Source organism: Triturus cristatus, chromosome 5_1, assembly GCF_964204655.1.
Source record: "Triturus cristatus chromosome 5_1, aTriCri1.1, whole genome shotgun sequence".
In the NCBI taxonomy this organism is placed as follows: Eukaryota; Metazoa; Chordata; class Amphibia; order Caudata; family Salamandridae; genus Triturus; species Triturus cristatus.
In genome coordinates, this window is record NC_140587.1 from 168825300 (window position 1) to 168837376 (window position 12077).

The window sequence follows — 12077 nt, forward strand, 5'->3', positions numbered from 1 at the left end:
GGTGCAGGTTTAATGACAACTTTAATCATGGGCAATGTATGTATTGTTTTTTGTGACTGAGCAAATGTGTCCAGTAGGAAGTCTTCCTCCATGGGGTCTGAATGTAGTTCCACGCCATGGTATTGCGCAGCCCTATTAATAAGCGGACTAAATCCTATATTGTCATCTGGGGGGGATAGTTTAGATGGGTATGCATCTGGATCAGGAAGGTCTGGAGGATCTGTGGGATCGTTGTAATCGTCCCAAGTATCCTGTGGTGGAGTAGTGTCATCATCATCATCATCAGGGTCATCTAAGGGATCTTTTTCATGTCCACCCCCATCCCCTAAATCATCCTCATCCTGTGGTGGTAAGGGTGAGTATGGAGAGAGTCTAGGAGAGTGTATAGGAGAGTTTATAGGGAACAAAGGTTTGGACGTAACAGGAATAGGGTGTATTCCCGATTTCGGTACCGAAGGTGTTTTACGGGTACTGATATGAGGCTTGTCCGGTCCCGAGCTGCCGTAAGGCTTTTCCTTTGTCTTCGGAGCCGGGGCCAGAGGAGGGGATTCTGAACTTTTCCCTCAGTCTCGACTAAGGCCTTCATGCGAAGTTTTGACCGAAACCTTCTGTTTTTCAGGTGTGGCAGGGGCATTTGTACCCACTTGTTGACCTGGAGTGATGTGGTCATCGGAGTCATCAGCTTCGGAGACGATGTCGAGCTCCTCTGAATCCTTTGCCTCTGGAACGTCGGGCCTTCATCGAAAATGTTTTCTGGCACCGGTGCAGCCTGTTGAGCCATAACGTGTAGTCGAGCCCGGCGATCATGGATAGTCTTTTTAGATCGAAACGAGGTGCAGGCTTGGCAATCCTTTTCCTCATGCTCGGGCGAGAGGTAAAGGTTGCAGACCTTGTGGTGGTCACTGTGTGGAAATTTAGCTCCACACTGGGGGCATTTTTTAAATGGGAGTCCTTTCCATTAGTCGTATGTTATGTTAAAAAAGTTTTCTAAAGGGCTCGTACACCAGTTGGCTTCATGGCGCTGGTTCTAGGAGGGGCTGTTGCTGAGTAGGTCACAGTTTATTCCTAGGCCTGGGTGTACAGCCCAGTTTTAAGGGATTTCCTGAATTTCGGTAGGTTGGGAATGGACCTGATTTCCAAGGGGATGGAGTTCCATAATCTAGGAGTCAAAAGTAGCAAACCTACTTGCCCCCTTGTCGCTTCAGCTTAAAGGTGGGGATTGCCAGAAGTTGTAGATGGGCTGAGCATAGGTTGCGTGGTGGGGAGTAGCGTGACCCGAATGGCGCTGATAGGCCCAGCGGCCCGAGTCGACGACCGGAATAGAGGATTTGGGAGTTAGCGCGTCGAAGGGCACACGAACGAAACAATACCGTTGAGTGGTGATGGGATGCGCGTCGAAAGGTTGGAAAACAAGATACCGAACCGAAGCAAGTCACATCCGAACCCGATGGCGGAAAAAAAAACAATCTTTGAGGATGGAATCGATGCCCATGTGCAGTATCGTCCAAGGGAGGAGTCACCTATCTCGTAACTACAAAGACTACTTCCAAGACAACAACAAACTACAAACATCCGAGCCCAACACTAGATGGTGATCTATGCACAAGTATGTATTCTGCAGCTCATTTGCCTCGAACATTAGTTTCCCTAACCATTTGTTGTACAGGGTATAATCTTGTACAACTCTCCTAACAAGAAACACAAAGGAGTTGTTGACTAAGCGCTTCGCAGACGACACAACATAGTAAACAAATGGCTAACTTTGACCTTGAAAATAAACCAAATAACTCCCACCCTAACAAACACATCTAAAAAACAAACATATTTCTTTCCTCCAGCGTTATTCCGTCACTCATTTGTTTGGCAAATATTATTTTATTTATATTTCAATAAACACTGACAAAAGTGCAGCCATGGGGCATCAAAAGGCATACATTTCATAAGTATGTAACTGTGTGTGGCTTGTTGTGTAGTACTACTTACTTGCATAAGCATGCAGCCGCGTCAGCTGTATGATGGTGATCGGTTAGATTCACTAGTCACAAATCACCAGCATCACAAGGTCCCTCAAGAGAGACTGCCTACCTGCTATCGCTGCCCCATGCCCAGAGCCACAGGGGCATAACGGAGGCTCCAGCAATGTGGGGGGATGGGGTAAGGTTACTTGTTTTGGATTGTATTCTGTCTGTTAGATGATCAGCTTACTGTGGAAAACAATACTCTCATGAGAGCTGGAAAAATTGTGGTATCCACTTCTTTAAGACCTAAGATTTTAGAGTTCGCCCATAATTGTCATTTAGGAGCTACCTCTACCAAGAAAACCCTAAGAAGCTATTTTTGGTGGCCTTACATGGATTCTGATGTAGACAAATTTGTAAATAAATGTCAAGAATGTATCTTATCTAACTAACATTGGAAGACATAAGATACCCCTTTAGTCACCACACCATTACATCAAGGCACCTGCCATAAAGTTGCTCTTGACTTAGCTGGCCCCATCATGACACTACCTTTTAATAGCAGGTATGTAGTTGTCATAATAGATTATTTTTCGAAGTAGATATATTATGATTTTGTGCGAGAGACATCCACTCAAGAAGTCATTAAATTTTTTAACAAACGTTTTACTTTAGAAGGTTACCCAAAGGAGTTAATCACGGATAAAGGTGTACAACTTGTGTCAGGAACTATGGAGTTTTTTTTTTTGAAGATAAAAGGTATTAAGCACTACAATTTCTTTCTGTATTAGCCTTGTTCCAACAGCGCTGTTGAGAGGGCTAATAGACTCGTCAAGGAGGGCATTCAAACTGTTCTTACATGCAGCAAGGACGTTGCCAAGTTTGTCCAGGACAAAGTTTGGGCTTACCATAATACTCCTCTCATAGCATTACTGGTGTCTCGCCATTTTCCTTCTTGCGAGGTAGACAAGCTCATACAGGATTGTGCCTTTTGTGGTTAAAAGATAGATCACCAATTATTGTGGAGGAAGTTGTGGATCTTTCAGATATAAGAACAAAAGTAAAAAAAAAAAATAACAAATAAAAACCAAGGCATATCATAATGATAAAAAAAACATATTGGCACTAATGCTATAAAGGTCGGGTCATGGGTCATGTTGAAGAATATGAGACCTAGGAAATCCAAAGTGGAGCTCAATTTTCATGGGCATCCAGCATTCTAACCTGATCTATTGGGTAATCAGCAAACTAGAGCAGAGGATTCTGTCATCATTCAAGGAAATTCAGGGATTGTCAATACTAATGGTGATGAGAGGTAATTGATTTTCAACCAAAATGTCATTACTAAATGTGGTAGAGTATAAAAAAAACCTTCGTATTAGCAAGAATTTATGGTTTGCATTTTTTTTTAGAAAGGGGAGATGTGTTGTATTCTGCATTATTAAAGAGCACGCTCTTGCTGCACCAGATGCGTGCTCTGTTAGACCCGTGCCTAGCGGGCGCTTTGTTTCTTATTGCATCCTTTGAATGTTCAGTGCATCCTACGAATGGCGTTCCATGTTCCGTCGTTCTCGTTACTGACCAGGCCGCTTCTAACGCCATTAAGTAACGGAATCACAGAGATGGAGGTCGCTTGAGGATGGGCTCTCCGATCTGATTTGTAATTCTGCAATTAACTACTTGGAAACGTACTGGCATTTTGTGGATTCCATCTTTCCAAACAACACCATGCCACTGCATGCCTTGCAAAATGCGTTCAATCGCATGGAATAAGTAATAGTTCATCACTCTGCTTTCCCGAGCAATGGATTCAAACACATTTCCCGCGCAGGCCCCTGCAACCGTTCGGGGGCCCCAGACCAATGAATTTGTCTGTGCGATCTGGGAGAAGCTGGGGTTCCTCATCACATTCTGGTGGGGGCGGAAGAGGGGCTTCGTTATGCGTTACGCCACTGCAGGCCAGACACAAACACCCATGCATGCTGGACCCACTTAGCGGTTTCTGGTGGCGTACGCTTTACTCCAGCAGGAAAGCAACACGTGTCCTGCTCTTCCACGCCACCACAATAAACGTGCGAGTTCACGGCCTGACTCCAAGATATGTTTAGGTGAATTTTACCTTTTGCTGCAACTGTCATGTGTTTGTTTATTATTACAGGATATAAAGCGTAGTGAGGCCGTCATATATATATTTTTTTTAACAACGCTATATAAAACCATACTAGGACATGTATAATGCCTACGTTTCACGACATGACATATAAGCAAAGATATTCTAATAAAACCTGAGCAGCGTGGGTGCAAAAAAACAAAAAAAGAAACGCCCTTTTCATCTTTGAAGATAATCAAACCCGGAACGTCAAAAAACGGTAACCTTTTCACAATTTCCATTTGCACCATGCCTGCAGGTGTACAATATATTATCATCACTACAAATGCTCACATTCTACAGTCCTATTTAGGAAGACGGCATGAGCAACTTTATTCCCAGCAAAACGGTGCCCTAAATAACGACGGGACAGACTGAGCAGGCGTATAAAAAGGAACATGCCCTGAAATCAAAGGCCCATCCCCATGTGGCAGTAATTCACACCTCTTAAATTTACGACATGCTTTAAGTATTTGGTATAGTGCATATCTGTCTTTAAGGAGCAGCTGTGCACTTTACATTTTCATTGTGGCAGGAACACCTCAACATATAACAAAATGGTGCACAGGGTCGAGTTGAAAGCGGATTACAAAATAGACAGCAGGTGCAAGGCGTTTTGGTCAATCAATACGAGGAGGCGGATGGGGAAGGGAGAAGCAACAGACAGCGGGAGGAGGGTTGGGTTGGAGGACAGGTGGGGAAAGACCTTACATTGCCATGCTCTTTTCTAGAGCGTACGGCAAAAAGTGAATAATAATAAAAATAAAAAAAGTACCAGGAGCAGGAGCGGCCAGTGGAAGGGCACTGGCAGCAAACAGGAAGCTGTGATAGGTCCATGCTTCACTGCAGGGGCAGAAGTCACAAGAAGAAAGCAGGATGTCCTGCAAGCAGCCAGGAGGAATCAGGAAGTGTGACAAGTAAGATACACTGCTCTTTCATAAAGCATGGCAAATTTTAAGGGTGGTCTACCTATCTGAAAACCCAGGCTGAGCAGCATCTGAAAGTCAACTGTGAAATTCCTGGTCTGGGTGCCAAAAACTGTGATACCTTAGAACATGCATAGGCTAATGTTGCTTCTCCTATGTCCACAACATTGCAGTAATTTACGGCAATGGATTCAAACACATTTACTGTAGATCAGCACACCTAATTAGATGGCAAACCCAATCAAGAATATTGAAAGTTAAAAATCAACAGACCTGCCGCAGGTTCATGAAATCCTTGATTTCCTTCTCATATAGAGACCCATCTTCACCAAAGTGCTCACTGATCAAAGTCTGCAGGAAAAAAAAAGAAAACAAGCCGTTCTATTGGTCTGACTCTAAACGCAGAAGCCAGTCTAGCAGATTAACTCTGGTACATGCAAACTCTACCAGTGGCGTAACTGATGGGCAGCTGCCGCAATTTCCTGGCCGAGTCCCAACACCTCTAACAGAACCGTGCAAGCCCCACAGAGAAATCTTAAGGTCAGAAACCAACTACTGTTATTTTTCATGTTATGGTGGTCTCACTTTATTTTTATTATGACATGTTGTCCTTAGCAGAGAATCATAGGCAAAAGCTGGAGCTTTTATACAGATTTAGTGTAATGTGCAATGAAACAGATTAAAGTAACACTATTTAGAACAAACCTAAGAGCTCTGTAAATAAATAGCAAAACAGTTAAAACCATGTACTAACACAACCAAAATATTAGCTTGGGTTGAACGTCTGCTCTCGAGACGTGTTTTCTAATGAAGGCAGAGGACTGTGGCTTTTTTTTTTTCACATAATCCAGTTATTACCATTTTGACAAGTGCAGCTCTTGCTGGATGACCTCAGTGGTCTCTATGCAATGGGCTTGACACAGTCCTTTGTATCGATTTCATTTATGCTGTGTTTCCAGTATGCTGTTTTGTTAAAACCATTGAGAGCAAAGTTCAGAAATCTCCTCCCTCAGTGTTTCATGGTCACTACCAATCGGTAAAGGCACACCTTCTTACAAAGGGGAGGTATTTTGCATGCTGGCCCCATACGTAGCTGTGGTCAGGTACAACCCTTGGGTGTGGTGCACACCAACAGCTCAGATTACTCAGACATTTTAACAGACAGTTGTGTAAGCACTTCAGGTGTTGCCAGTCATTCCAACAATTTATTACCGTAAAGTCACTTGTATCAATTATATTTTTTGCATCTCCAGTTTTTCTAGGACTATTTTAAGTTTCAGCCAGTGCTGATGAAGTTCAGAGATATCCTTGCACAGTGTTTCATTGTCTGTGATTTGGGTGTCACATCAAGGGCTGCCAGACAAAGTTATTGATGAAAAAGGAAAATGTGGATAAGAAGTGTTCTCAAATAGCTCAGGTTCATACCCCATAGCGACTGAGCTTGTGTGTCTAAGCATACCAGACACAAAGCCTCAAACTGTATCCTACATGGACACTGCAGTCACCAGGAAAGACTCCGCCAAACTGATTTCCAGGGTCCCAGAGAGCAGAAAACAGAACTGGTAAACTCCAGGATGCCGAACCAAACTAATCATCGGTCAATGCGTCCAATGACCAAAGACCCCATGTTGGACTTGGTGCTTTTTGGCTAAAGTTCCTTAAACTTTTTACCTTCCCCCTAGACATTTTTTATGACATGGTGTTGCCAACTTAGATTCTTTGGGCACTTTGCCACTGCTGATCAGTGTCAAAGTGCAAGTGCTCCCTGTATAAAGTGTTATGATAATTGGTTGTCCATAATTGGTATATTTGTTTTACTAGTAAAGTCCCTAGTAAAGTGCACTATGTGTGCCAGGGCTGGTAATACAAATGCTACTAGTGGGCCTACAGCACTAATTGTGCCACCCACATAAGTAGCCCTGAAAAGAGATCTCAGGCCTGTCACTGCAGTGCCTGTGCGCAGTTTGTTAAACTGCCTTGCTGTCCTAACAAGTGCACCCACTTGCCAGGCCTTACCCATCAATTTTTATGCACATCAGACACCCCTATGGTAGGCCCAAGGTACCCCCCGGGCAGGGTGCATTGTATGTGAAAGGTAGGACATGTACCAAGGTGTGTACCATGTCCTGACAGTGAAATACTCTCCATTTCGTTTTTCACTGTTGCAAGGTCATCTCGCCCATAGGACAGAATGTCTATATATGTTTCCAGCCTATCTTCCCATAGGCTTAAGATGGAGACGTGAAGTTTAGTGTGCCTGAACTCACAATTTAATAACATCTTTTTGTGAAGGTGGTTTTTGAATTGTGTGTTTAGAACCCACACTATTAGAAGTGACTGTTTTTTTGTTCTAACAATTCTGTGCGTCTCAGCCTGGTTGTGGATTGACTGTCTGGATTTAAATGCGATAGGATCTGGGGAATGTCTTGACCCAGGGGAGGAGTAGGTGAGACAGGAGTGTAGGGGGGAGGAGTAGCCCCTGGAGGTGAAGAGGCCTGGGCTGCATCCATAAAACAATGGCTCCATCTCCTGCTGAGTTATTGAGGACCCAGACCCCCACTATTAAAAGGAAGAAGGTGTCACTGGCAGGGAAACACCCAGAACTGGTTTGGATAGGGGTCAGTGCCCCCTGAATACAAAGACTTCAAAGACATTTGGGGGTATAACTATGAGAGCTGAAACCTCTGAACGTTGGACTGATCAAGACTGAAAAGGATTGAAACTACTTTGCGGTCAAGAGGAACCTCTGCCAAGGAAGAACAGCTGAAGAGAAGGACTGACCCTTGCTGTGTGTTCTGGGGCTAGCCTGCAGTTTGCTGATTTAACTAAGGAGAGGCTAAGGGACTTTGCTGTGTGCTGTGTCCCCCTGCTTGTCAGGACTTTGCTGTGTCCCGAAGTAACCTGTCTCCAAGGGCCCGAGGAGAACTGGCTCACTGTTGTGGAAACTCAGGAACATAAAAGTTTCCAAGTGTGTCTCAGCGACGATGTGTGCGTGTGCTTCGTGCAGCCTGAGACCTTTGTAAGAACTGCCCTGTGATCGTGTGCACCCAGAGCCCAAGTGTGTCTCAGCGACGCTGTGTGCATGTGCTTCGTGCAGCCGGAGACCTTCGTGAGGATTGCCCTGTGATCGTGTGCACCCGGAGTCCAAGTGAGTCTCAGCGACGCTGTGTGCATGTGCTTCGTGCAGCCTGAGACCTTCGGGAGGATTGCCCTGTGATCGTGTGCACCCTGAGTCCAAGTGAGTCTCAGCGACACTGCGTGCGTGTGCTTCATACAGCCTGAGACCTTCGCGAGGATTGCCCTGTGATCGTGTACACCCGGAGCTCAAGTGAGTCTCAGCAACGCTGTGTGCGTGGGCCTTGTTGCAGCCTGAGACCTTCGTGAGAATTGCCCCGTGACTGTGTGTCCTGGAGCAGTCTTGTTCTCTGCTTCAATCGACAGCATGATCAGAAGTGCTGCGATCGTCATTGCCATCTGCCCGGACCGGCATCCCCAGAGGACCTGTGAGAAGTTACTGCCGCCGGCCCGAGGCTGCCTTTGCCAAGGAGCAACCTCGAACCATCACTGTTGGGGGTCCAAGTTCCACTGCCCAAGATCAACGAAGTCGCACCAGAGGCCGAAGCCGCAAGGAGAGGAGAGTGAGATCGCACCTCCAAGGTAATGCTCAGCGAGCGTGCGTGTGTCGCCGCCTGGTGCGGGCTACGAGAGAAACGCTCATGGCCTTTCCCATCTTTGCAGCGCGAGCCTCCGCTCAAGTCCGTATCGCGGCCCGTACGTGCCGAGGAGTGGCAGTACCGGGCCCGAGTTTGGAACCGCACTTTGTTTTCCATCATAACAGTGTTGGGGGCATTTTTTGGCAGTAAGTGACCGCGAGTCAGTAAGAGTGGCATAGAGACGGTCCAGAGTACCGCAATCGGAACCGAAGTACCTTATTTTTGCATTATGAACTGCCGGATTGTTACATTATGAAGTGCCTTATTTTTGCATTACGAACTGCCTGATTGTTGCATTACGAAGTGTCTTATTTTTGCATTACGAACTGCATAGCATTGCATTGCATTAGGACTGCATTAGATCATCGAGAATGGCTCATTAATACTGCAAGAACCTAACAGTGCTTGCTGGCCTAATAACCGGCAAGGTGAAATATTATAAATACGCATATGTTGGATTTTTATCCTTTAGTCTCATCGTATCTTTTTTTTATAAACATAGAATTGTTTTTATGAGACTCGTGTGGTGCCCATTTGTGGTGTTATCACTGTGTTACTGTGAGCGTGGTTGCAAATACTTTACACATTTGCCTTGGAGATAAGCCTGGCAGCTCGTGCCAAGCTACCGAGGGGGTGAGCAGAGGCTATCTGAGAAGGTGTCCTTCCTTTCCCTGACTTAGAAGCAAGGGTCCCTATTTGGACTAAGGTACCTACCTCAGCCAACTAGAGACCCCCAGTTCTAACACCCCACAAGCCAGAAGAAATCATCACCAATTTAGAAGATCAAGACAAGATCAAAACAAAGGAGACGAAGCGAAAGAGAAACTAAAAAACAGGTTAACACTCGCCTTCCTTTGAGATAGGATACCTTTGGTGTATCGGACTCATCTTTTATAGAACCACTATGTACCTCAGATCCATGACTGCATTGGATTCCAGCTAGACAAGGACTGATTGCTGACATTAAACGTTTCCTGGTCGTATCTAGGCATACCCCTAAAGACTAAGCTATGGTGGATGAACTTCTGATGATCCTGCAGATGGTTGAGCTGGACCACGTACTCTTTTCAAAGGAAAATTATTGAGACAACCAATGTCACTTTTTTGTGGGATGCAATGAAGGTCACTTACTAGAAGTATACAGCAAGATACTAGGCTGATAAAATAAAGCCATGAACAGTACAGATATGTCTCTCAAAAAAGCATCAAAGACCCCTAAACAACCCATCTCACATGAAAGAACAGCTCCCGTTTCCAGAAATATAATATACTAGTGTGTAAAAGAGTTTGATTTTGGGTGCAGTGTCCCATTTCCTGGATGCGACTGTAATGGACATTAAGGCCACTTTCCTGAGGACTCACTACAAAGCAGAACTTGCAACCAAAGATTAAGACCTCATTAGCAGTACAGTGGAATAGTGTTCTAATTTTTATTCTGAAAACTTAAGACTCCTAGGTGAATTGTACATCGACGTAAAATCACCATGGCAAATAATTTGTACATAAAGCAGAAATTTACCATTGCAAGAAGCAGAAATTACGTGTGCAATGTACTTCCCTAGTCGGTTTGGCTTCTCTATTTATTTTACAAACATACTCGGGGGGGAAAAAACCAGTGAATGGAAAACAGCTTTCCATTTTCCAAGAATTCATGAAGGGAGAAAAAGTGAAAGACACAACTCCGACATATAATGATGATCCGGACTGTCAGAGATTACAGGCTGATCTCCCTTGTGAATTGAATAAAAAAAATTACGCAAGAATTTCTAGACCAATCAACTCCTTAATCTACCCCTCCCAACTAGATTTATGAAAGTAAGACTGTCCAGCAACAATACCAGATTACTATCACAGATTAACTCAGAGCCCACCCTTCAGACATGCCTTTGGCATCCACTGCACTTAATGCTGAGAAGGCATTTGAAAAGGTACACTGGACAAATCTGGAACTAGTCCTGAACCAATTCACTCTGGGACCATGACTCATAAAAGCAGCAATGGCTCTATAGTGCTCACCCAAACCCCAATCAGAGGGAACAAACTATCCTCATCCTACTTCACATTAACAAGGTTGAACACCGCACACCCCTCCTTTTCGTTGAGTCCTTCGTACCCTTCTCAACCTCCAGAACACGAAAGGAGTGGTTTACTGGATTCAATGTGGTGACCAATTCCTACAACCTTGTCGCAAAATAGAATAATATTATTTTGCTTCAGGTATGAAACAATAGGTCTACGTATTGTCTCCAATATATCCGAAAGTTCCAAAGTCATAGGCTGCCCCTTTACGGAGTTACAATCATAATGTAAGCCAATGAATACTTACTGTATTTGCAAAATGAACGGTCTCAAATGGCAAACTGGTCCCTTAAAATACCTGGGGATTCTTTTTGGTTTGGGTATTAGGAAACAACTACAACTAAATGCAGTGGACCTTGGAAATACCTACAAAAACAAATAAATTCCTCAAGAATTCTAACACCATACTGGTTACGGAAGAATTCACACATCTGGGTGTGACCCATTTAGTTGCGCAATCCACTCCAAGACGATGAATCTCTCCAACGGTTAAAATAAGTCAAACAGACCTACACCATAGCTCTTCCAGAGCATTAATTGAAGACATAGGCTTCTCTTGCCACCTTATTTTTGCTAACATTGGCAACAGCATGCAATCTCTCACAGCACCTACCATCGGCTTCATCTTTAGCCATCACTACTGCTCTGACAATTACATTCATCAGATTCCTTCACAAATGACCCTCACATGCCATATTAACAATGTTCTCTTTAACACCAACAGAAGGTACCCACTAGTTATCCTAGTTTAAGCCCTTCTGTACAATTCATGTACAATCGACCAAAATCCTTTCTGAAAATCAGAAATTAGGCCAACCCTGGACGGCAATCTTCCTCACACTATCTACTCCCATGCAGTTAAGTCTGACCTCCTTTCACAGCTTTCTTACAAACCCACATAATAGAAGAACTCGCATCAACCATGCTTTGGCCTCCAATAGGCAGTTAACAAAGAGATTTTATTTAGTCCTGGTAATTATACCATAGAGAAATTGAATTCGTCAACACCCTCCATTCATCGAATAGTCCAGGGTGTAGCTCTCTCACACCCTTTACAAAACACATTAACTAAAAGTCAGCGATTATTCATGAAAACAAAAGGTATACCACCCAGGGAAAAATGTAAAAGGTACGATAGCCCATGTGCAAGCAAGCGCTTTCCAGTGATTAGCCTGAACAACTGACGTATGTACCTTTGAGGGAACAAGAAGCAAACACCAGCAGCTTCTCCTCCTCATTCTCTACCTGAGCC

At 44.2% G+C, this 12077-nt stretch overlaps 1 protein-coding gene across 1 annotated transcript in view; it reads right to left on the minus strand.

The window, feature by feature from the left end:
• RHPN1 (rhophilin Rho GTPase binding protein 1) overlaps nucleotides 1–12077 on the minus strand; it is a 444327-nt gene that overhangs the window by 168675 nt on the left and 263575 nt on the right. Inside the window, exon 5 of the mRNA XM_085604772.1 lies at nucleotides 5307–5384. Coding sequence (XP_085460898.1) covers nucleotides 5307–5384 — 78 coding nt within the window. The remainder of the gene's footprint in view (nucleotides 1–5306; nucleotides 5385–12077) is intronic.